At 49.0% G+C, this 24,533-nt stretch overlaps 9 protein-coding genes across 9 annotated transcripts; 6 read left to right on the plus strand and 3 right to left on the minus strand.

Annotated features, from left to right (window-relative positions):
• Window positions 1–710: 710 nt before the first annotated feature.
• Asppvi_001895 (uncharacterized protein) lies at window positions 711–2,234 on the plus strand (the record flags this gene model as incomplete). The annotated part of the gene is made up of 9 exons (XM_043307428.1): window positions 711–863; window positions 908–937; window positions 984–1,203; window positions 1,249–1,283; window positions 1,326–1,431; window positions 1,477–1,531; window positions 1,574–1,636; window positions 1,681–1,779; window positions 1,838–2,234. 9 exons carry the CDS (start codon window positions 711–713, stop codon window positions 2,232–2,234), a joined length of 1,158 nt encoding a protein of 385 aa, XP_043163363.1.
• Window positions 2,235–3,101: 867 nt separating this feature from the next.
• Window positions 3,102–4,230, plus strand: Asppvi_001896 (zinc-dependent alcohol dehydrogenase; the record flags this gene model as incomplete). The annotated part of the gene is made up of 2 exons (XM_043307429.1): window positions 3,102–3,210; window positions 3,254–4,230. 2 exons carry the CDS (start codon window positions 3,102–3,104, stop codon window positions 4,228–4,230), a joined length of 1,086 nt encoding a protein of 361 aa, XP_043163364.1.
• A 2,191-nt stretch (window positions 4,231–6,421) lies between these two features.
• Asppvi_001897 (uncharacterized protein) lies at window positions 6,422–8,113 on the plus strand (the record flags this gene model as incomplete). The annotated part of the gene is made up of 1 exon (XM_043307430.1): window positions 6,422–8,113. One exon carries the CDS (start codon window positions 6,422–6,424, stop codon window positions 8,111–8,113), a length of 1,692 nt encoding a protein of 563 aa, XP_043163365.1.
• A 532-nt stretch (window positions 8,114–8,645) lies between these two features.
• Asppvi_001898 (NAD(P)/FAD-dependent oxidoreductase) lies at window positions 8,646–9,878 on the plus strand (the record flags this gene model as incomplete). Its single annotated transcript, XM_043307431.1, has 2 exons — window positions 8,646–9,621; window positions 9,685–9,878. The coding sequence occupies 2 exons, from the start codon at window positions 8,646–8,648 to the stop codon at window positions 9,876–9,878; spliced, it is 1,170 nt and encodes a 389-aa protein (XP_043163366.1).
• A 2,901-nt stretch (window positions 9,879–12,779) lies between these two features.
• Window positions 12,780–16,327, minus strand: Asppvi_001899 (uncharacterized protein; the record flags this gene model as incomplete). Its single annotated transcript, XM_043307432.1, has 2 exons — window positions 12,780–15,144; window positions 15,195–16,327. 2 exons carry the CDS (start codon window positions 16,325–16,327, stop codon window positions 12,780–12,782), a joined length of 3,498 nt encoding a protein of 1,165 aa, XP_043163367.1.
• Window positions 16,328–16,850: 523 nt separating this feature from the next.
• Asppvi_001900 (uncharacterized protein) lies at window positions 16,851–17,281 on the plus strand (the record flags this gene model as incomplete). Its single annotated transcript, XM_043307433.1, has 2 exons — window positions 16,851–16,940; window positions 16,991–17,281. 2 exons carry the CDS (start codon window positions 16,851–16,853, stop codon window positions 17,279–17,281), a joined length of 381 nt encoding a protein of 126 aa, XP_043163368.1.
• Window positions 17,282–19,216: 1,935 nt separating this feature from the next.
• Window positions 19,217–20,450, plus strand: Asppvi_001901 (esterase/lipase family protein; the record flags this gene model as incomplete). The annotated part of the gene is made up of 4 exons (XM_043307434.1): window positions 19,217–19,287; window positions 19,340–19,574; window positions 19,622–19,690; window positions 19,755–20,450. 4 exons carry the CDS (start codon window positions 19,217–19,219, stop codon window positions 20,448–20,450), a joined length of 1,071 nt encoding a protein of 356 aa, XP_043163369.1.
• A 1,134-nt stretch (window positions 20,451–21,584) lies between these two features.
• On the minus strand, window positions 21,585–22,277 carry Asppvi_001902 (uncharacterized protein; the record flags this gene model as incomplete). The annotated part of the gene is made up of 1 exon (XM_043307435.1): window positions 21,585–22,277. The coding sequence occupies one exon, from the start codon at window positions 22,275–22,277 to the stop codon at window positions 21,585–21,587; it is 693 nt and encodes a 230-aa protein (XP_043163370.1).
• A 630-nt stretch (window positions 22,278–22,907) lies between these two features.
• Window positions 22,908–23,540, minus strand: Asppvi_001903 (uncharacterized protein; the record flags this gene model as incomplete). Its single annotated transcript, XM_043307436.1, has 1 exon — window positions 22,908–23,540. One exon carries the CDS (start codon window positions 23,538–23,540, stop codon window positions 22,908–22,910), a length of 633 nt encoding a protein of 210 aa, XP_043163371.1.
• Window positions 23,541–24,533: the final 993 nt, after the last annotated feature.

Below are 24,533 nucleotides of genomic sequence, written 5' to 3' on the forward strand. Positions count from 1 at the left end.
GGACAATTGAACTTACCGGATATGCCTGATCCTTGCATCTCCGGTGGTTTCTATTGGATCTCAAGGCTCCTCCCTATTCCCCGAAATTACGTCTCTCCACCTCGAGACAGCTAGTCAATTCTAAATACGATCGCTTAGACAAGATCTTTATGGCTAAGGACAGCAATTGCCGAGACATGTGAATGTATGGAGGGCTGGACATGGCCATGTCTTACATGCGCCTCGATGCAACAACCTCGTGGCCCTGTCCTCGTGCATGAGTCTCAATCAGACTCGTAATATTGTGCACTCAGCAATACAGTGTGAACGCGTTCATCTATTTAATCCTGACTTATGCAGCCACAAATCTTGTTCTTTCCTAGACTGCTTTGCTTTTTCTATCTGCGACTTCTTGCTGGCTGGAGAGAGCGCTCAAGCCCCTTGTCAACTCTGAAGTTAATAAAAGCAGGGAATTATCATGGTTGACCAGGAAAGGTAGCATACGCGAATGTGACTGTGATTACGACTCCACCGTAGAGATGTAAATTTAGCCTAGCGATTAGTTGGCCCGGCGAGAACCAAGTCCCGGTTCGGTTCCTGGTGAGATTCGGAATTGACCGTGCTCTGCTATACTGGACCCCTCTGAAGATCTGCTCCACCTTATATTTCTATGTCTTCAAGTCCATAGCACAGATTTCAAGACGGCCAAGTCGACGCCCAGACGACGCATCATGGCCGATCATGTAGCTGGGGCAGGCTTGCCCGACGACAATCGAGGGCCTGCGATCCTCGCCGCGACGTCCACTGTGACGATATGCGCTTTGCTGACGGTGCTGGCGCGTATGTACGTGCGAGTCTTCATGATCCGCAATGTCGGCGCTGATGTGCGTCCCTCTGCCCTTTGAAGAGGCGTCAACTGACTGATTAGGACTATACGATGCTCTTGACTATGGTGCTGGTAGGTTGTGTCGGATATTGATTTGCAGCAGAGCTAATGGGTGCAGTCCCTTGCAGGATGGGCCATCATCATCCCCGAAGTCATATATGGTGCCGGGCGACATACAGTCTATGTGATGGACACGGCTATCAAGGCGAACCAGCTCAATTTCGCGACGCAGGGCATATACATGTGGGCGATTGGGTTGGTCAAGATATCCATTGGGCTCTTCCTGCTGCGATTTGCGCCGAGGAAGGGTTACAAGATTTTCATCTGGGTGATTATCGGTTCGTCTGTCTTGCACATCTGAAGTGCGCCACTGACTGCTGCAGTGTTGATGTCACTGTATACAACCATTTGCTTCTTCGTAAGTATCTCTGCCTTGTTTAATGCCTGTCTAACGGTCTAGACTCTCATCTTCCAATGCCAAAATATCCGGACGATATGGGATCCGAGCGTCAAGTCGAAGTGTTTCAAGCCGACGCAGCTGTTGGAACTGAGCTACACAAACACTGGTATGTCATGAGACATAGATATTGATATCCTGCTGACATCCACAGCTCTGAATATCCTGACGGACCTGATCTTCGCCATAATGCCCGCTATCATGCTCCGGTATGTCTCTCCATATCATCTTGAGCCAACTAACGAGAACAGCCATCTTCAAGTCAACCGCCGCGTCAAGGCATCACTAGTCTGCATCCTAGGACTGGGAGTATTGTAAGCAACTCACCCTCTGCCGAACGCGCATACTAACAGGGCAGTGCCTGCGCCGCGGCGTTCGTCAAAGTGTCCATCCTCCCCAACTACGGTCGCACCGGCGACTTCCTCTGGGACTACACCGATCTCACAATCTGGGTTGTGTACGTGTCCGTTCCATTCCTCTTTTCCTCTAGCACACATCTAACAGATCACCGACAGCGTCGAATGCAACACAGGCATCGTTGCAGGCAGCCTCCCCACCCTAAAACCTCTCTTCAAACAAGCCCTCGGCAGCTACGGCTCGCGCCCCTCCCACTCCCACTCAAGAAACTACTCCCGCGGCACGCGGTACAAACTGCGCTCCCTGTCGCGGCAGAACCAGTCCAAACCGCAGACGCTGCCCAGCGGGAACTTCGACGGCGATACACAAGTGCAGAGGAAAGGGCCGCTGACATACCAGTCTGCGTATGAGACTACCACGACGGCGACATACCCCGGTGGCGAGGGGAGCAACTCGAGTGAGGAGCATATTCTTTCGACTGGAGGTGAGGGGATTGTCTGCGTGACTGAGGTTATGGTGTCGCATTCACAGGAGTCGGGGAAACGTCTGAAATAGTGCGGTTTGGTATATTTATKAATTAGCAGTTGCTACTCCACCTTTTCTTAGGCGGATTTCTTTTGTGGTTGCAGGGGTATACATAGGTAGCGATAGGAAAAGCTTGTATTATACTCTTTTTTAACATATTGCTGCAGTATACAGGACCACCAGCATGTTGAATAACATGAATAGTCAATTATGCCAATTATAAAGTGTGTTTAGATGTGTTTGTGTTGAATGGCTTTGCTTATGTATATTGTGTTGTAGAACAAGCCCGCTAAATATATATCTGAGACCGAGACGTTCCAACTGCAAACTCTATAATGACACAGGGCTACTAAATCAGAATCAAAATATCAAATATGAAGTATCTTCGATAATATTATCAAATGCATCAAACTTGCATCCAATGCAGAACAAATAGCCCTTTCCAATCCTATCAGCAAAGAAATATGGAGACTAAACAGTCTGTCTGAATGACGAGGGTAAACCGTGTGAGGGCCTTTTGTACAGACATGCAACATTTGTTATCTCATATAGGATTGAATGATAACTATAATAGCTATGATTCTGCGTATTCATGAAATACAAATCTCAAGATGCCTCGGCTCATAACCATGCATAAATATGCATCCTGAATATAATGCCTCCCCGCATTTGGCATGACATATGTAGACAGCGGATGCATTCCACTACATTATCTTTCCAAGTACTCGAATACTGGATGTGGAAGACACAACCAGTATATAGCAAACATGATGATGCCGAAGTGAGGGGTCGTGTGCGGGAAGTTTCCGCACTGGCTCAGGTGTCTTCCCATAAATCACAGTAGCTGGAAGAGCATTGACACAGTACAGACTACGTTACGTCTACATCTACAGCAACATGGACTCAAAAATTTACGATATTCCCACCCACTGCAAAGCCGGAGTCGTCGTCAATGAAGGCCCTGACTTCCAAGTCAAAGTGAAAATGGTCCCCGTACCAGAACCAGGTGCGTCTCTCCGTCATATAGAAGACAAGAAACTGACCGGCAGGCCCCGATGACATCCTCATCCGCATCAACGTCACTGGCATCTGCTCATCCGACATCCACATGATGAAGAACGACCTCGGCAACCCGCCCATGTCGTTCTTCGGCGTCCGGTCGCCAGGCCACGAAGGCGCAGGTATCGTCGTCAAGACGGGCGCCAACGTCCGCAACTTCAAGGTCGGCGATCGCGCAGGCATCAAGCCGCTGACGGATACATGCGGGGCGTGCGAGCTGTGCTGGGGCGACAAGGAGACATACTGCCGAACGGCCGTGCATACGGGATTGATGACCGCAGGCACATACCAGCAATACCTCGTCTCGCCCGCCCGCTATGCCTCACCAATCCCCGACGGCGTCCCCGACGAGATCGCCGCCCCAATTATGTGTAGCGCGTCGACCATCTACCGCTCTCTGGTGGAGTCGGGGCTGCGACCGGGCGACTGGGCTGTTTTCCCTGGCGGGGGCGGCGGCGTGGGGATCCAGGGTGTGCAGCTCGCGAAGGCGATGGGAATGCGACCGATCGTGGTGGACACGGGGGCAGCGAAGCGCGCGCTGGCGTTGGAGATGGGCGCCGAGGCCTTTGTTGATTTTGCCGAGACGGACGACACCACTGCTGCGGTGGTGGCTGCCGCAGATGGGATCGGCGCGCACGGGGTGTTCGTCACGGCGCCGGCGGCTTATCGGACTGCGTCGTCGTTTGTGGGAGACCGGATCGGGGCTGTTGTCATGTGCATTGGGCTGGCGCCGGCCAAGACGATGGTCGTTGGCGATGATCCCAACCGGTTCATTTTCAAGAATCTGACCATAAAGGGGACACTGGTGGGCAGTCGCAGGGATACGGCGGCGGCACTGGACTTTGCGCAACGAGGGATGTTAAAGCAGATTTGCGAGGTGTATCCCATCGATCGGTTACCGGAAGCTGTCGAAAAGCTGCGAAGGGGAGAGGTTGCGGGCAGAATTGTGGTCGACTTTAACAAGTGATGCTTCTTGGAGGCCGGCAGATTGTCGGATGAAATGTGCCGATCATGTGACTCTCTCGTGCATTATATCAGGCGAGAAACTCATCAGCGACGGCACAGGAGGTTATAGTAAACAAATTTTGATCAGGAGGGGTAGTTTCCCAAACCAGCTGCTCCCTCGTGGTTCTGCACGAAGGAGAGATTGTACACTTGTGAGGCTGCCCTGTAGATTCGTGTGTTGGGACTGCGCTGCTTAGTAGGAGACCGTCATTCAACAGAGGCTGCTGTACAGAGATATCGCCCTTCTTAGGGCCGCTGCACATGATCTGCGACAACATTGGGCACGCAGCTTCGAATGACGGTGCCGGGCTCACCACCACCGGCCGCTTCATGGCCGAGATGGCAACTTCACAATCTGCAGGTATACCTTAGTGGACCAACCGCAGGTAATGCTTAATCAAGGAGGCAGAAAAGCCGAGTAACACAAGGAGATCTTTTATACGCTGATTCTCTGCTTCCATTTTCTGTAACAGTAATTCAAATCTTGATGTCCGTCTGCCTTCCTTCTTCCTGTAAAGCTACCAATTGTTGCTCCAGCTTCCGGATATACTCTAGCTTGCGAGCGCGGATTTTGCGCTGGTTCTCACATATACAGGTCAGTCAATCGTCTGCCTGCAATCTAGTCATTATAGACCATCGTGACAACTCCAGGATATAGCATACCTTCTGTGGCTTAGCTTCTAAATCCATTGTGTCTGGGCTTCGGAGTGTTGAGCATCTGGAGAGTGATGCCAGAGCTTGCTCTTACCCCGCTCAAATCATTCTGGACGAGGTCGCTTCAGGACCGAAATAACATTCAGCCTGGTAAAGAGTAGTGAGCAGTAACCAACTGATTATGCTGAACCATCATCGTATTTCGTCGGAGTTCCCTCGTACTGAAAGACATCCGTTTTCACGTGGCAAGGTGACTAAAGCATGCTTGCCAAAGTTGTCGGCGTGGTCGAAACACTGGAAACACGAGGCTGAATCCTCGAGAAGTTTGACAGGGTTTGGGGGCACAGGATTAGCTCAAAGAACCACTGGGGATCGCCCTTTTCCCACTAATAACTGTTGAACCCCACAGTCGCTTCGTATTCAGGAGGGTCCCAGCGTTTCGTCTTGTGTCGCCCCTTTTTCACTCTTTCTTTGATAGTGGCATGTGAAGGAGCCTCAAGAACAGACTTCAAAATCCAAACCAGTTGGTGGACGGTGGAACCTGGGAACCAAGTCGAGCAACACCGGTTCCACTCTCACGAGTGGAGAATAGTGTAAGTGTCAGAACCGATCCGTTGAGATCGCTGATCTTCGGAGAGTATGAGAATGTTTTGCAATAGGGCTTCTCGTCTGAAACTAAATTCTGGCCAACAAACACTGTCTCAGAGATCGACGCGCCAATACGAGAATTTAACTTTCACATTCAGCCAGGTGTCTTTGACCATCCTTGTTCTTTTATCAACGTTTCCTTATTTGTACTCGCTCTCAATCCTCACTTCGTTTAAGTTGCTTACAGGGCGGCCTATTAGAGGCCAAATATAACCGACTTCATTGATCGGCCTGCCACGATTCTCCAAAGTGGGACAGTGCATGGAAGATAGGGGCACTTTATTATACCCGATAATGTCAGCACAGGCGTATTAACCCTCAAACTTTCTCTTCTGTCAGCCTTCACCAGGGTATACCAAGCTGGTATTAGGTGAAACCGGACCAACGTGGGTGCAATCACGGGCTGCGAGGCAGTGAAGTCTCTGCCTCAGAACCTGTTGTGTTGGACAGATTGAATCTCTCTTCCCGAACGCGTACGCCTGTACAAGGGTTTCATTGTTAAAGACCGTCCTAAAGCACGCTCTGGGAGTGTTCAGGGTATAAGCCTCCTCCAAAGGTACGCATCTAAGGCCAATGAATACAGCCGAAGGAACAGATAAGCACGCTTTGGCCCGTTCTGCCAAACGGGCCTAAATGCAATGACCAACCTCGAGCTCACAACGAGCTGCCTGCATCGTCACAGATGATCGGCAGGAATCTTACAAATTGTGCCTATGCGGGCCATGCCTGCCGAATGATTTTGATCGAGCAAGACCCCGTACATATGCGCCGTCCTCTCCTGCTCCCAAATATCAGCCCCTTTTTCGCTTTGGCGTCAGACCCCTTGAGATTCGACATCCTCCCTCGCCACCATGGACCACAAAGCAGATACCTGGTCCTGCTACCGCGTGCCTTTAATTGTCAACCTTTTAGCAGCATTCTGTCTCGCAGTGCTGATTGCCCTTGGCGTCTATGTTAGCAAAACACCCATCTTGGTTGGCGGTACGTCGTCTCCAGGATTCTCCGTCATTAAGGTGGACCCAAACAGCTGGAACGTGGGTTGCACTGTCATCGGCACCGCTGTTGGGCTGTTACTCTCATGGGGATTCTCTAGCTACGATGAGCTCTTGACACGAAAGGAGCTCCAGAGCCCCACCGGAGTCTTGGCGATGTATCTGAGGCCGTTGTCTGCGATGCGCGGACTGCATCAATTGCAACGACGGAGATTTCCCGTGACGCGGAGCTTCCTCATCCTCGCGAGCGCCATCTCCTCCCTGATCAGTGCTACGACCGTTGCGGTTTTTGGCATTCATACCGACAGTGTTACGGTCATCAACCCCTCGGCTTCCTATTCGCTAAATCAACTTCCCAAAGGAGGCTATGTGCGCAATCCCGACCATTCCTCTTACCCTATTATAGTAGATGCCGATGTCTCTCTTCTAAGCAGTTTCCTTTACCGAGATGCCTACATTCGATCGTCGCAAACGATGGTGTCGAACATCTATCTCGGCAGGGGTAATTGGCAGCCAGTGTCAGGCACTCTTGGCAGCACGACATATCCCGGATTGAATACGTCTGGTATTGGGTTGAACGTGACATCTTATACCCAATACTCTGGTCCTTCATCAGGTTTTAATCTCCCTACCTCCTATACCTTCGAGCGACTGGATGCCGCAGTCTTCGGAACCATCGTTGAAGTGACTTGCGTCAATGCCACGGTATCTTACAGCGTTTCAACGACGAAATATGGTGATCCACAAAATCCCGTCGTTGTGATGTACAATTTTGCAAAGAACACCGTCGTCAACACCACTGTACTTCTGAACAGAGACTACGCACTTCCATTCAGCATCGGCTCTGTTGTAACTGAACAGAATGGTGAACCGCTCCATACCTTTCTCTTCCCGGGTGATGATGTGGATCAGCCATTTGTCCTTGAGTGCACATACGGAGGAAATGAGATACTAGCGACGATTAGCCTTTCGGACCGTGTTTCGCCTCTTCAAGTCAACAGATCCGTGACTCACGGATTCCCCTTGGATGCCACTGTGAAATGGCAACTCTCAAACTTAACCGACAAATATATAAACTTATACAGTCACTCAGGTCCAGGAGGCAGCCTGGCAGATGGTTGGGTTGCTTCGGAGTATTCTCTCCGCATTTACGACGGCAGCAGTTCATTAGCTGCGCAGACGATGGGTACGATTTTGAGCGAACTAGGCCAGGCATATTTCAGTCTCATGAGACAGAATGTCGAAAATGCCAATCAGATTCGTACCTCGGATCAAATGCTTGACAACGGGAGCTTTGTGAAGATGGTAGTTTCGGTCCTTAGGGTGGGAGGCTCATCCGACGCATGGCTCCTTATTTACGCCTTGATGTTCATCTCGGCCACGTCTGGAGTTGTCATGGCAGCGGTCCAAGGGCATGTGTTGCCGTGGTCACCTCAGGACCCCGTTGAGATATTACAGAAATGTCTCCCCGCGGCCAACATCGACGAGCTCACCCATCTAGGGTACCGAGAGCGATTTGAAGCCATCAATCGTGATGGCGCAAGACTGTGATCAAGGAGGGAATTGTCAGTGCATGTAAGCTGCACAATCCTGTGGGATAGGACAGCGGAACTAAATTCCCTCGGCGCGGATGCGGATAGTCGCCCTGTCTGGTGGTGTCGGTGCAGCGCCTGCAGAACAGTTTCTTCGTCATATAACGTGAGCGGCAAGCCAGCAAGTCAGCGACGAGTGTGTACCATTACCGTCCTATGCTGCCACCATGTTGATGGGATTCATGAGGATGGCTTGCGTGGCTAGGAAGAACAAATCCGCATGCATCATTTCTTGATAACTCGTCTATCTGGGTATCCGGCTTATTCGGGTATCCGCATGAGGCGCACACGGAACGGTTCCCGATACACATAGGCAATTCCCGGGTAGCCGGAATGATTGTTGGATCAGACAAGAGGCACTTACGTTCCGGGTGTGCACAATACAAACACAAAAGGACTTGAAGCGATCTTGCCCACTATCTCGCATCACTTCTCGGTATCAACTCCAGAACACAACAACCAGCGAAACCTAGTGCAAAAGTCCGAACGCAATGTCCCACAAGATAGTCATAATTGGTGCCGGGTTTGCCGGAGTCTGGAGCGCACTCTCAGCCAAGCGTCTAATCAAGCTTGCGAACAAGGAGGACGAATTCGAGGTGGTCGTCATTGCTCCCGAACCGAACTTGGTGATGCGTCCACGACTCTATGAATCCAAGGCGTCCAGTTTGGTTCATCCTCTCGCATCCCTTTTTGAAGACGCACGTATCAAGTTTATTCCTGGTACCGCCAAGGCCATACATACCGAAGGGCACACCGTCGATGTCCGATCCGCTTCAGGTGTCGAGAGGACAATCAATTACGACCGTCTCATTCTCGCTGCAGGGAGCTCCGTCATCCGCCCCCGTGGTGTTACAGGTCTTCAGAATCACGCGTTTGATATCGATTCTCTGGATGCTGCTATCAAACTGGAATCGCACCTCGAAGGTCTTGGCGCACTTCCGGCGAGCCCCGGCCGTGATACCGTGGTCGTGTGCGGTGCTGGCTTCACAGGCATTGAGCTCGCAGCCGAGCTGCCTCAACGACTTGGCCACGTCGCCAATGCGCGCATCGTTCTAGTCGGAAACGCCGAAAATGTCGGCCCCGATTTTGGACCCGGCCCGCGTGCCGTAATAGCTCAAGCATTGGCAGACCTCGGTGTCGAATTCAAGCTCGGACCTGGGGTTTCGGCAGTTGATGCCGAAGGCGTAGCTCTCGCATCTGGTGAACGTATCGAAACAAAGACAGTGATCTGGACCGCTGGAGTGAGAGCTACGCCTTTAACAAAACAAATCCCCGGCCCGAAGGATGCCTTGGGTCGCCTTTATGTTGACCGATATCTTCGTGTTTCGTCTGTTCACGGCGTCTTTGCCACAGGTGATGCGGCCTGTGCGATCGCCGACGGCAAAAGCCAGTACGCGTTGATGAGCTGTCAGCATGCAAATCAGCTAGGCCGCGTATCAGGTTACAATGCCGCAGCAGAGCTCCTAGGTGAGCCTCTCATGGAGTACTCGCAAGCTACGTACAATTGCTGCCTTGACCTCGGATCGTGAGGTGCGCTGGTTGCCGGTGGTTGGGAGAGGGAAAACATCAAGATTTCAGGGGATACAGCGAAGCAGGTGAAGTGCTATATCAACCAAAAGTTGATATACCCTCCTGACGTTATTCAGGAGGCTCTCACCTCGGCTGACCCTATGGACTTTGATTCTGATAAGCTGTTTGAACAGCTGGTCCAAGTGTTTGGATAAGTTTGCTGAGATTCGGGCTGTGACGATCTGGACGCGAATAGGTATTATGGATTACTTCGGTGATATGACGATGGGAACAAACATGGCTGAATCGGGATGATAAGAGAAGGCGCTCCTTATCATGGGACATATCAAGCACCGTCCCGCCAGATTGATTCCTCTTCTTTTCTCTTCCCAGACTTGATACCTTCGTTGAATGCACAGGATTATTTCGAATTCCTTTTGGCTGTAAGACGGGCTAGCTATTTACGTGAATGCTGCAACTGACGGAATATATTTGAGGTTCCAAAAATCTCCATGATACAACTACAAGTTATTTAAAGCCATCTAGCCTATCCCACCGAATTTCCTATAATACGCCAGACGGCAGACTAGGGTTTTGGCTTTACCATGGATGAAAAAAGTGGTCTGCCTGTCACAGAGGTCTAAAAGTTCCGATTTATTGCAAAAGCTGACAACTTGTAATTCACGTTTCCCTGCTACAATAGATAATGGATCTCTTTCTTACGGTGCATACTTCATATGAACATATTACATTTTAACGCATTGCAGCTGCCGTCAGCTCAATTATCATTAACCTGATCACGAAAACCAAATATTAAATGTATGTAAGTACAATGTAAGACAGGTCCATTTGGAATATCTCTACTCAAATATTTTACACTCAGTGGCTAGGCAGATAGAAGAGTCCATCTGTGACTTGGCGTCGGTTCTGTGATCATACCGGAACAGCGCCATGGAATATAGAAGTCGGCACTGGACCATAGGAGGATCCGTCAATGATACTTGTGAGAAGCTGGCTTTTACGTGCTCATCTAGCGTGATCGACCATCCTCGTATGCTGCATATATGTCCGACAAGGCGCATGACAGCGATGAGCGGCCTGAATGTGGGTTGTCTGCTCGAGTTTTGATATAGTCGTTTGAAGTGCTTCGCCGGCAGTAGAAAGGAATGGAATTTGTGAAAGTTTTTATAATAAGCATCGATCAACGAATCGTTCTGAATATCATCGATATAAAATTGAAGCCCTGTTGATGAGGTTGCGCCCGAAGTCTCGTCGCAAGTATGGTGTCGATGAAGCTGACCGTAGCAGTCAGGAAGCCCGTTGCCAACAACTTCCTGGCACATCTGACCAATCGCCGACCACTGCGAACTTGGCTTATCCGTGGACACTGCGTGCTCTGTGGTAGCTAATATATTTCACCGTTCTTCCAGAGCTGAGCGATTTAGCCCACCTCGGCGCGATCGAGCATACTGGCATAGCTGGTCAAGCTCAGCGCAGCGGCTGCAGCACGGTCGTTTGCCGTCGCATTTCACGTGGCGCGATCGGCACGGCAAACATGCCAGCGAGAAGCGTGTCGCTCTGCCGTGTAGTGAACTGATCGTGGAATTCATGTTAGTTGAGGATATCAGAAACACATTATGAGTTTTCGTAATGCAGGGTGTACCGGGTACTGGGGACTGGGAGTCTGGGGTACTCGGGTACTCGGGTACTCGGGGATCGGCACGGGTAGGGCAGTCACCAAGCGAGTGGAATGTCATGTGGACTACAGGGGCGCGTCGTTTCAACCCCTGACGTGTCTCCCGCGCAGCGTCTTTCTCAAACCACCTAGTTGACCACATATGCATGGAACTAAGATTTGTAAGTCAATGTCCGCCAAGCCATCTTCATTAGGAAGAGGAAGTAAGCACAGCACACGTAGCTGCGTCTGATATCTAAGTATAATGTATAGGATGTGGTTGAGTTCATACAACGCTTTTTTGTTGCTGGGATTTTGATTGGATGCTAGAAAATAGGCGCCCGTCGTGGTGCTGATGAGAATGGAATAATTGACTTCATATCTGTCCATGTCTTGAAAATGGTCGACGATGTTCCACTCAGGGACCGCCCTTTTTCCAAGAGTAAGGTTCTGTTGATGATTGGATATCACTCATTAATCAATGGTCTCAGCCATACGTCTAGGATGGGGTGGGAATGCCCCTAACTCAGTAGCTAGCTTCAATGATGCTATGGGCTTTGACACTCTGGAGCCAAGTAATTGCAACTGCCGGTATGGTGATGTCTAGTTTTGTAAGGCGATCAAAGTGCTCTAGATTCAGGATTAAGAACCTAGGCTATAGATTACTTAGGAGTGGAGGGACTTGGGGATCTACACTGTCAAACTCTACGGCGCAGTAAAAGCTCTGAAATCCTGTTCGATGAATAGTGCGAAAGAGTTGAAGCATAAAATGGGCAGCGAGCCTACTGAATAATCTGCGAATTTACACATCAAGTTCACTCCAGTCTGCTTCAATATTCCTTCCTCATGAACTTCTGGTGGAGCTTCCAGACTTTTTATGAATGCATATATTGCTTGGTCTTTGAAGAGTGTGGAGCAACGTCTGCGGTGAATTTCTCACACAGGTCTAAATTCATGTATCTTTGCTTAGGGAAGAGTGGAATGACAGGACCCAGGAGAACCTGATAATCCCGCCATATTGTCTTTGGAAGTCTTTGGTTCTGTGGCTGGCCCGTATGGATGGCATAACTAGAGGAATTCGGCTTTGCACACAGCAGGGTTAGTCATCTATCAGTGCTTTTGAGTTGATTCTAACATGCTCCTATTCGAGATATGTGACGTAGATTCAACTCTCATACTGACGAGCCAGATTATAAAACACATTTCAATAGTCCACAGCATGTTCCAGAAGCAGAAAGGGGAATACCTGGAAGGATCTGATTCCTGTTGACCTGCTACACTCGGCCAGTACGAAGGTTGGCATCGGCCCTGACTGTGGTTTGGCCGAGCGGCAGGATGGAATAAGTAAGCAGTCAAAAGCAATACGTATTGCGATCCCCGTTACGGCACAGTTCATGACGTGTAGTTCACTCATTAAACTATAAAGATGTTCAGTCGCACTTTACCATGTCTGTGTAGGCTGTAGAGGGTTGATCTTCAACTCCGCAATGTCAGCTTTTGCTGAGCCATTTGCTACATCACTGCCGCTGAACCCGTCGGCGAGTGAGTTTTCTGTCAGAAACCGAATGCGATCTGAAATAAGCTTATGAAGCGGATGCTCTTTTGTTAGCCTCCTCTCCGTAGCTGTTAGCGCAACACGATAGGCATTGATTGCCTTCACTTGCTCGCCTTTCTTCTCCCACAACTCTCCTAATTTCCACATTCCGTAAGCATAGTCAGGGTGCTCATCTCCTCGAGAAATCTTGACCTTGCTGATTGTCTCAAGACTCAGTCTCTCTGCTTCCTCTAAGCGGCCTTGGCGTGCATAAGTCCGGGCAAGTTCTCCACAGCCGACCAACACTCCAAGATGATTCTCGCCGAGGCTCCGTTTCCCCGCGGCGATTCCTTCGACCAAAGTTTTCTCGGCTTTATGCAACTCACCCTGTTCAATATAAATCTTCGAGAGATAACATAAAGCCAAAAGTGTGTAAGGGTGTTCCTTGCCCATCTGCACCTTGCGATTATTATAGACATCCTCCATTAGATATCTCGCTTCACGGAGCTGTTTGAGATCAAGGAGAGCCATAGCTAGATTGCTTTTTGTTTCAAGGACTTTCAAGTCGCTCGATTTCAGAGCTCTCGTTCGAATCGTCAAGACGTTCCGGTGGATGTCTTTGCTCTCTGTAAATCTATGCCAAGAGCCTAATGTGACACCCAAGTGGTCTAGTGCATCCAGCGTGTCATCATCTTCTTCTCCGAGGTGCACACGCATTTCCTCTGCAGTCTGTTGCTGAAGCTCAAGAGCCTCACAGTATTGCCCATTGAGCCAGAACGATTTACCGAGAGAAACCATGGCTTGTAAAGTTCCACGGTGGACCGATCCTAGAACCCTACGTCGTGATTTAACGACTTGTTCCTGTAGGTCAATGGCTTCCCTCAAGCGCCCCAGGCCCCACAGGACACCTGCGAGGCCTAGCATAGCGGCCATTGTCCTAGCATCGTCGAGTCCAACAAGCATAACTAGCGCTTCCTTCACCAGAGAGAGGTGGTACGCAGACTTTAGAAAGTCACCAGTCTGGGCGTACAGAGCCCCACACTTCGCGGCACTTTGGATCATCTCGCGAAGTGTGAACATTAGAGTGGGCTGTAGAAGCAATGTGAAACGGCGATATTTGCCAACACAATCCTTGAGACTGTGAAACTCTTTGAACTCAGTCGGACAGGCTTCTAGGCACGAATTGAGGTGTGGAATCAAACTTCTTCCGAAAGTCGAATTAGACTCTCCGGTATCCTTTGGTGAGATCTCAATAGATGCCATGAGGGTGTTGAAAGCAATACCTGCCCACAGACTCCTCTCATTCGAAGGAATGCGATCTTTTGCCCAGGCATGAACGAGAGGATGCAGCGAGAAGGTTTTCTCGTCTTTTCCGTATGTTATCAAGGAAGACGCATACAACTCACGAAGAGCTTCCCTGATGCATAACGGATGCATGCCATTGGCATTTTGCCTTAGGAACCTAGGAAGTGACCGAGGTGGTCTCAAGCGACAAACAAAAGCGTTGGCGAATTTTGCTCGGAGTGACGCAACTGAGGACTGCCGCAACTGCTCTCGCTCCAGATTCAACCCCCTTTCGAAGATGTCGACTGGAATGGAATCGAAGTGATAGAAGCCAACAATATTGAGAATTTCAATCGCATCTTGGCTTGGAACTGTGTTTTGTATCGCGATTCTCTGAAAAGAAAAGTCAAACGCCGTGAAAATGTCGTCATTTTCGGCACGACGTGCAGCAGTATCGTCAGTATCGTTTGTGGAACATTGGACTTTTTTTTCGCGGCGCTTTTCCAGGAAGAGGTGAAAGAACCCGAGATATTCTGTCAAATTGCATAACTTGTTGTAAATCGTGTTTCCAGCTTGAACGACCGCGAGGGCTAGATAGCCTAAAGTTTTGATGATCTCGTTTCCTGCTCTTTCCGTAGGGGTATCACATGGCTGCTTAATATCCGCAACTCTCATAAGTAGCTGGAAAGCGTCTCGTTCTTTCAGCCCTTTGAGTTCCACGTTTCCCACATTGCCTTGTCTTCGGAGGCTGGGGTTTCTTGTGGTGACGAGGATATGACCTCTTTCACTAGGTACTATAAGTCTTTCGAAGTGTAGATCGGGGCTGTCTGCGTTGTCGATGATGAGAAGCCAGGGCTTTGTGGCTTGAGAGAGGAAGTGTTTGCCTGAATCTTCAGTAGCTTCGAGTCCGCCCTTTCTTCCGATCTTGCAGAACGACTCTCTTGCACTTTGATGTGATGACGCATCAATAGTAAATACTGCCCAATAGCTGTTACTCAAGTTAGGAAACGAGGATCAATGTTTAAGTTTGAGCCTTACAATTTCCGGTTCTGTTGGGCATATTTCGCAGATAGCTGTGTCTTTCCAGAGCCGCCTATTCCATAGAGAACAAATCGCTTCTGTTGTTTCATCAACAACACGTTTTGTTCCGGTTCGAAAGCTGTTTGGAGGGCTCCTATAATTTCATCCTGCCCTATAAAAGCAGGGGAAACAGCGCATGGTGGGTCGAAATGCTCGTTTTGCAAAGCAGGCTCGACAGTGTCCTTGATTTCCACAAAAAGTGGAGTTTTGTCCGGAATATCAAGAAACAAACCGGTCAACTCGGAAGCTTCACTCTTCCTCATGCGCGCCAGAGATTCCACCGCTTCTTTCCATCGGTATGCAATCACCTCCGGTGCGGCTTGGCAATACTTTTTCAGAGCAGATATGACTGTCCGATATGCGGAGTCACCATTGTGAAACTTGACCATGCCTGAGTGGTCGGAGTCCGAAATTCCGCATCGTTGGGTGTCATACGTAGGGGGAGCAGCAGACGTTTGTTCGACCAAGAAATCAACACGGTCTGCAAGCCGTGTCTCTAGACCTTCCCAGAACAGATACAAATGGATTTTCTTCATGAGTGGAGCAAACTGATTTGTGATAACATCCAAAGCATGCACAGTGATTGGTAGTTCAGCACTGTTATGTGGGGTGACGGCAGCTGCTCCTGGATCAGTCGCTGCGAGGCTTGACGAATGTAAAGCCAGCCACCTTCCAACGTCGATGCGGTCATGCGGCGTGCCAAAAAACAAGATAGCGAACGTTGAAACATATATTGAGTTGAGGTGGCATGTTTGATGAGAAGTCCGACTCGCTGAATGAATAAGAGCGCTTTTGACGATGATACCTCCAAGCCCGTGGCATACAAATATGAGAGGTCGTTGGGAGGCATTCATCAGACTCCGCTCAGCCTCCAGATCTGCCACTAGTGTAGTTGCATGACCTTGAACCTTGTCCATAAATCCCGGTCCAGTGAACAGAAAGGGATCGGGGTTATAATCGAACGTAAGAACTCTTGCATTATGGATATGTCGTGGCAGGAGATCTTTGAGCCACAACACGCCTCCTTCCTGCCGAGTCCAGGTTTTCCTTGAATCCTCGGCCAAGCCGTGAACTGCAACGATACTGTCCATGAAGTTGTCAGTGGGTTGGAAAGTATAAGATCTTGGTGTGATGCCTTACTCTACGTCGGAAATTTTCTGTTCCTGATCTATTCCTCGAAGGAGAAGATTGGGCGAATATAATACGTGGAGGCCCGAAGGCATCGTGGAAACTGCAACTGACGCTGAGACAGTTCAAGCGTAGTGCGTATCTCAGTTGGCAGATGGGAGGAGGGCTACAAGGAGGAAAAAGTGGGGAGGTAAATAAGAGATGGCGTTTGTGCCAGATATACGGAGTACTCCACACAGGGCGGCTCAGCCGTAGCTGACACGGTTAGCGGCCAGAAACCAGCCCCTTGCTCCGCTTCTCTACCTGGTGTGTGACATTCAATGCATTAGCGCGCCAGTGACGGCGGCTGGGAATGCTTGGCGGACGAGGGTTGTCGGCCAGCAGGAAAACGGCACAAAGCAGGCTATAAGTGACCATCTCCCCGCCGATGCATATTAATTCTCAAAACAAAACATACAGCGAAGTCACACTGCCCACCAGAACACTATGGCAACAGCATTTCTCATCTGGGCTACACTCATAGTCGGCCTCTGTCGGGTCTGCTACCTCTCCTTCTCTAGGTTCAAAGACTACCGCGTGAGTAAACATTCGATCTGCTGAAAACACCGCCGCTCACGGTCTGTCAGAACGACTCTGCTGTTGCTTTGCAACATGGCTGCCAGTTACCGCCCGAGCTGCCCAAAAAATGGCCACTTGGAATTGACCGCATCATAGACCTCTGGAAAACGAATGCGGAAGGTCGACTTCTTGCATATCTCTGCAAGGTGGCAGAAGATTACGAACCGGGCAATAATCTCACCCAGTATCTGTTATTTGGGCCGAGGGCTTTCCATTTATTGCATCCCTCTAATGTCGAGGCTGTTTTGTCCACAAATTTCAAAGGTGACTGCCGTTTTACCATGTCGATGAGCACTTAGTGGAGATAGCGCTGCTTACCAGTTCTGGGTGGAGTGTAGACTACGGTTTCGGCGCCAGGCCCCAAATTTTTGCACCCTTGTTGGGAAATGGAATTTTTACTCAAGAGGGAACAGCATGGAAACATTCAAGAGAACTCCTACGAAAGCAATTCATTCGTGTCCAGTATCAGAACCTGGACCATTTCCGTGAGCATGTCGACAACCTGATCGATCGCCTACCTGCAAGCGGGGTTGTCGACCTTCAGCCTTTGTTTTTCGATCTGACCTTGGATACTGCGACAGCTCTACTTTTTGGTAGATCGATCTATAGTTTGAGGGCAGGAATCGATCAGCACAGAGAAAACAAGATCTTCGCGGAAAGCTTCAACATCGCTCAAGAGGGTCTTGCCAAACGTTTTCGTATAGCACCTTGGCACTTTCTATATAACCCMCCAACTTTCCGCAAAGCGTGTGCGAACGTGCACCGATTTGTCGAAAATTACATCAAGGATTTGGATTTAGAAAATCCGGAGCGACACGTCGTGAAGCAAGAGGGTTTCATAAAGCAGATAGCTGAAGAGTCTGCAACCGTGAAAGAGCTCCGTGATCAGCTCCTGAATGTTTTACTAGCTGGTCGGGATACGACAGCATGCTGTTTGTCTTGGACGTTGTATGCATTGGCCTCGAAACTTGTTTCTGATTCAGTGCTGACTTTGCCTTTATGGCCATCAGTCGACTTCTTATTCGTCATGAGAATGTCATGAAACGTTTGCGGCAAGAGATAGCCGCCGTCATGGAGGGAGGTCACATACCAAGTAGGGAGCAAATCAAAAAAATGCCGTACCTTGCTTGTGTCATCAAAGAATGTGCGTTGGAGCCACTTTGAATTATGTGTGAGGAGCAGTCACTGATTTTCGCGCGTCAGGTCTTCGTCTCTACCCTCCTGTTCCGTTGAACAATCGTGAAGCGGTACGAACTACTCTTCTACCAACAGGGGGCGGCCCTGAAGGAGACAAACCTATGTTGGTAAGKAAAGGTGAACTCGTCGTGTTTTCGCAGTACGTGAATTCCCGAAAGAGGAACATATTTGGTCCAGACGCATATGAATTTCGTCCTGAGCGCTGGGAGAGCKGTGAACTCGAGAATGTTCGCTGGGCCTATTTTCCTTTCAGCGGTGGGCCCCGGCAATGTCTGGGCGAGGATTTCGCCCTAATGGAGGTGTCTTACACTGTCGTCAGGATACTGCAAACATTCTCAAAAATTACGTTACCTGCAGGGGAGCCGAATGAGCCGGTCGGAAGCGAGAGACAGCGGCTGACACTGGTGCTMTTAAGCGCCGACGGGTGCAAAGTGGAGGTCCGTAAAGACTAGCAAACCCAATGTCAAGAATCAAGCCTTACATTTAGTGTCATTTCCTGGGCTTGCCCAAGCTACCGCTATATGCATATTGAATATGTCACGTAACCACGGGGCTCCTGAAGCGGTGCATTTCAAGATGACGTACCTGCACGCTAGACAATTAATGGGTTGTCCAAATGCTTCCACAGCAGATAGCTAGTTATGTGAGCCTTGGAGTCTGGTGCTACCTGAGAAAGTGAAAGTTTTTGTGACATTACAGGTTTACTTAAAGATTCGCAGAGCGCATTATGGAATAAGTTACTCTTGCCGCCTGATAGACAATAGCAAATTCTGGGAGCAAGAGACCGAAATTTACCGCCTGCGGTTTTCATTTGATGTAATAAATATTCGTTTCAGCGTAAGCGCCCGCACTAATGCAGAGTAGGTCACTCGCTGGTGGCCAAAACAGTGTCAGGACTGTGGCCTCCCATTCATTCAAAAGGCTGGGCCGTTCTAAAAATGGAAACTGCTTCTGACATAAATTCAGGTCATCCGGGTAGCCAACAATGACCAATTCTCCACTTGCGCACTTTAGAGAGCTTAGGGAATGGGTAAAACATGGATGATTCTCAACAAATCTACGGCATACAGGAGCTATACCGTCCAGCTGATGAGGCAGCCGAAATTGAGTGAGTTCGCTCGAATTTATCAGACATGCGACTCTGTTAACGACCCGATCAGTATCGTTGCTGTGCATGGACTGAATGGTCATGTGACGGAGACATGGACATCCAAGCCACAAGGTACATGCTGGTTGAGCGATCCGGCCTATTTGCCGAAATATCTTCCTCGTGCCCGTGTCCTGGCCTGGGGTTATAATGCGAGTATCTCGTCCTGGAACGGAAAGAGGCCGAGCTCAGATAGAGTGTTACAACACGCACAGACATTGGTTTCTCAGCTGGAGTCTGATAGAGATGTAGGTGCGCTGGAATCAACTAAATGAGACACTGCTGACGGCAGTAGCTCGAAGATGCGACGCAAAGACCCATTATCTTTATATGCCATTCCCTCGGAGGTATTATAGTCAAAAGGGTATGTTCAAGTTGGACAGCAATACCGCGAATACAGAAACACGCCGATTTCTGACTACGAACAGGCCTTGGCTTACGCAGAGAGTCGACACAGACTCACTCATATCCATTCAATTTACACCTGTACATTTGCTATACTTTTCTTCGGCACACCACATCATGGATCAAACAAAGCCAATCTCCTTGGTAGTCTGCAGAAAATGGCATGCCTTACTATCCCAAAGACCATGGCGGAATTTGAAACGGGGTTGGTCAACGCACTCGAAAAAGAATCTGAGGTACTTCAGAATATCACCGATCAATTCGCTCCTCTGATGCCAAATTTCCGTGTCTTTTTCTTTTGGGAGCAGGAAAAGACCGATCTCAAATACAAAAGAGATTATATCGTGGATGAAACGAGTGCAGCACCCATTCTCGACAACACGGAAAGATGCGGCATAAGTGCAGATCATCAAAGGATGTGCAAGTTCCAAAGCCCCAATGATCAAGGGTATAGGACTGCCGTGGCAGCTCTACGTCGCTATGCTCGAGAAGCACCCAAGGTGATTCAGAGAAGGTACCAACGGGCTGCAAATCTGCACCGAGACGAGAATTTTCTTGCTGCCGCAGAGCTATTAGGGACAGCTCAAACAAGCGTCTCGGGCCCCTACCAACCAGTTTCTCATTATCTCGAGAACGCGAATTTTGTCTTCCGGGCAAAAAGCTCCGATTCACATCCCACCCCTGAGGCCCACTTGAACCAAGAGAATCTATCTATTTAGATCTTAAGTGGCCACGGTCTTCTAAATTGCAAGCGTCTGCCACATGTTACCAGTAACCTGAAGCCTAACTCTTTAGCTTGAGGCTCAATTTTCTGACATAGCTTTCACCATTTGCCAAAGCTCTCACCAGCTTGGATAGATGGCCATTGTCATATCGGTGTACACTGTTTAAATACAAGACAGTCTTCCAGACTTTTAGGGCTTTGTATGTGGCCACTTCATCCACCTGGAGGTCAGGTAGTCTTCCAGATACGTAGAAACTTAAGGTCTCTACGGCGTTCCCGTTCAAGCAGACGCAGCTTGGTATGGATATCCAGATACAGAAGGGTGATGATTTTGGCGAAGAATATTGATTAAGTTACACAGTGCACTAGGAAGAAACCAAGTTTGACCTGCTTTGGCGGACGCTGGGCAGTACCTATAGTAAAGGCTACATAGATAGTTAATCAGCATCAATCAGAATGCTCTACAGACCAGCTTTTATGTCGTCAAAGGGGGAGATGCTTACAATCTATGTTGAAAATTTCAGCAAGCTTTTCCTCCATTTGATTAGCGGAGACGGACGATTTTGCTGCATACTTAATCATCTCGTCTGATGAGCATCATGCCCCGGAGCACCATCCAGTACTAGTTGACGATGAGGATGTTGATTGATATACTCTGTTATAAGAGGAACTACATGTTGAATACAGCTTTGAGCATTTATTGTACCCCATCCCTTCTTCCAGACCACCATAGGGCCTTTAGTAGTTCCGTAACCAGCAGAGACCGCAGATTGCTCGATCCGTTCAGCACTCGCCAAGTCGTATCCAAACCGGGCATGAGCCCCTGTCCGGTACATCTTCGCTCCTAGCTATCTGGTAGGGACTGCCCGCGTCCTATTTTCAGCAAATTTATGGCACCGTTGCCCAGCTGCCAGCTATGTAGCAACAGTTGGTTGATGACAGGAAATCTTGATCATTAGAAAAGGCCATGGTGAAGAGATCTCAGTAACAGTCCAGCCTTGAATTTGGCATGACTTTTGCCTCCTCGGCTTCCATTCACGCCGTACGACTCACACCGCCTCTGTCTGATCGGGCAGAGTTTCAATATAATCACAATAGAGGCAACGGTGACGGTCTATCCCCACTGATTTCAAATTGGGCAGAGAGCGGGGTTTAAACTGATGCAGATTGAGCCATCTGTATCGTCTTTTCCCAAGCCGGCTTCCCCTAGAAAATCCGGACAGAGACGACCAACTTGAAGACGGAGATGTTTCAGGCGAGGAAGAATCTGTATCAGAGTCTTACAGAAATCATCTGGACTGCGATTGTTTCGCTCCTCGGGCCCGCAGACGACAATCTCAATGTTAACGCATGTTTGTGGAAGAGCCAACAACATATCGGTAAGAGTATCTCTGGGGAACTGCAGGTTTGTCGTCCCGTCGACCATGTCGTGGCGTATCGCAAAGGAGAACGTAGTCAGATTGCTCATACAGCGCAAAAACCCCGAAAGAGCCCTCAGGCAACGTTTCATTCGACGTGTCTTTCGGGTACCTAGATAAGCATCTCGCTGCCAGCGGCCATCGGGGTTTTCGATGGGGTAGGTTAGGGCGACGGTCAATGTTCGGACCAATCCGCCTTGCGATTCTGGGAATTGTGAAAACAAGTGCTCCAAGTTGGAGTTTTTAAGAATAATATCGCGGTAGAGGAGGGGAATGGTCGATTGATGCCATTTCTTGCAGCAGAGGAGGCATGGGATCAATGCAGATGGCCCTGATGTGAGCTTCAGAGATGTTAAGACCTCGATGAATATCTCTTCTGGAAAAGCATCTATTGATAGAGCCATTATATCGAGATTTAAATAGACATGGGGATTGAAGTCAGCGGGGTAGATCTATGCCGTATATATACTGGAAAGTAATAGCTGCTCTGCTTGACCCACAAATACGAACCCGAATGCATTTCCTTTCCTTTAGACAGGAATAATAGGCCAATGAGACCGCATTTAATGTTATTTCCTTGCGCTCATCCGCATGGAAAAGTTTGCGTCACATTGGGCCACAATTTCCCGTGGCTTCTCCAGGCACTTCACATGATCGACAATGCAGTCCACTGTATCACTGTTTTATGGACATGGGTAGTCTGGCTGGTACTTTAGAATGATCTGCTTCAATTCTTGCGTTTGGCAACCAAGCCCTCACTTTCATACATGCCAGTATATCCAAATCTTCTTGTCCATCTACTATTAGTGTCTATAACTTTTGCTCATCGGACTGATTTTCCTCCCACACCTTACCTCTGTACAGCCATCTTCCGCACATACAGCAACCATCCCATCCAAATCCATTGGCCGATGCGCCCTTGGGAAGGCACCCTGACGCGCAAGAGGCGAAAGCTGATGAGGTTAGTATGAAAGTCTGTGTCCCAGGTGCGAGGAGGAAACCTACCGTTGAACGAGACAACTTCGAGGGAATGCTCAGATATCATTATTGCCGCCCGAGATACAATGATCAAAGTTCAAGTGGGTGCCACAATAGGCATTTTCCTTGAAGCTGTTCTTGGGTCCGACCTTGAGCCATCCACTGTAGGTACCACCGTGCGTAATGCGCAAGCATTCAGTGTGGCATAGATTTCCGTTATCAACCTTGTGCATATACTTGTTGATCGCACCTGCAATAGTGTCTTGCTGGGAAGTGGTATCGCAGTTGCGGCCCGAAGCATAAAACACGTATCTGATATCACGGTAAGTGCCGTCGATGACACCACAATCATGGCTATTCGAGAGATCCTTGATGATCTGTGCCATGCTCTTCGCCCAACCAACCACATAGCTTCCAATACCCAGACAGGCATTTGCCGTAATGATGTACCTGCAGACATCATCTGGACGGCGCTTCTGAAGATCAACATCGGTGGTATTGCCAGTTAGACCCATTACGAGTGACTGAGCGTACTCTGGATACTCGACACCGCTCGCATCAACGAGATCGATCTGGTGCCACCGGTCCGGCAGAGGCTGGCCGTTGATAGAAGTAGGCGATGGCGAGCCATGAGCTAAGGTTGGCAAAGATAAGGCGATTGCCGAGACTGCAGTCTTCATAAGCAACATAGTACTGGTAGGTGTTGCACAAGATCAACGTAAAGATGATGAATGAGGGAAAGTATCGGAAGAACAATTGAGGAAGTTCTTGTGTGGGCATTGCAGAATTGCTGTTTCTGAAGTCTAGGAGATGGAATCAGTATCTTATTTAACTGCAAGTGCAACCGGGGCATACCAGAAGTTTCGCTTCGCTCCGTGACAATTTATACCGGGTGGATAGATGATGGTCAAGAGTTCATCAAGAAAAATGGAGTTTTAGTGGAGTGACAGGGATCTTAAGTAAATCAACAGGCAACATTGTACCGCAATGAGGGATATTATCAAAAGGATATCAACTCGCTTAGACACTGAACCCAGCCATACTCCACTAGAGCCATAGTACTCCATACCTACTCCATCATGCCATTTATACAATGTCCTCTAGGCACGAAATGTAGTGGATGCTCTATTAGTAAATCTATGCTTGCCTCACTGCAGACATATATATCTAGACATTGTCTTGTATAAAAGCTTGTGTGAAAACCTGCAGTCTGTTAAAACAGAGAGAATAGAGTATATTATATAGAGATGCTCAAGCTCAAAGTTGGAAGAGACATAGGTAAATGAGTAGATCCACTGTGGAGAGGTAGGGCTGTATCCGTGACGGAGCGGTGAGGGTGAGCCTTAGTCACGGATAATTGGGTGTGGAGCTATTCATAGGATCATTAGGACGATAGCCAACAATAAGAATTAATTACTCCATTGATGCCCTAGATTCCAAAAAACCCATGCTGACCTAACCAATCACCAGTACTGTAGCCTGTGGTACAGTGTAAAAGATCATCATGGCGGCTCTGGGTGTTCGCATTACCTTCCCCTTAATCTTGCTACCCTCTTATACCAAGGAATTAGACAGATCGTGATACTCTTGGCCCTGTGGCCATACAGCTCCACCTCTATCTATTCGCACTGGACCATTCTCATAAGGGCAAAAGACCAACACTACCACAAGACCCAGGCATC

This window comes from Aspergillus pseudoviridinutans, assembly GCF_018340605.1.
Source record: "Aspergillus pseudoviridinutans IFM 55266 DNA, scaffold_10, whole genome shotgun sequence".
NCBI lineage: Eukaryota > Fungi > Ascomycota > Eurotiomycetes > Eurotiales > Aspergillaceae > Aspergillus > Aspergillus pseudoviridinutans.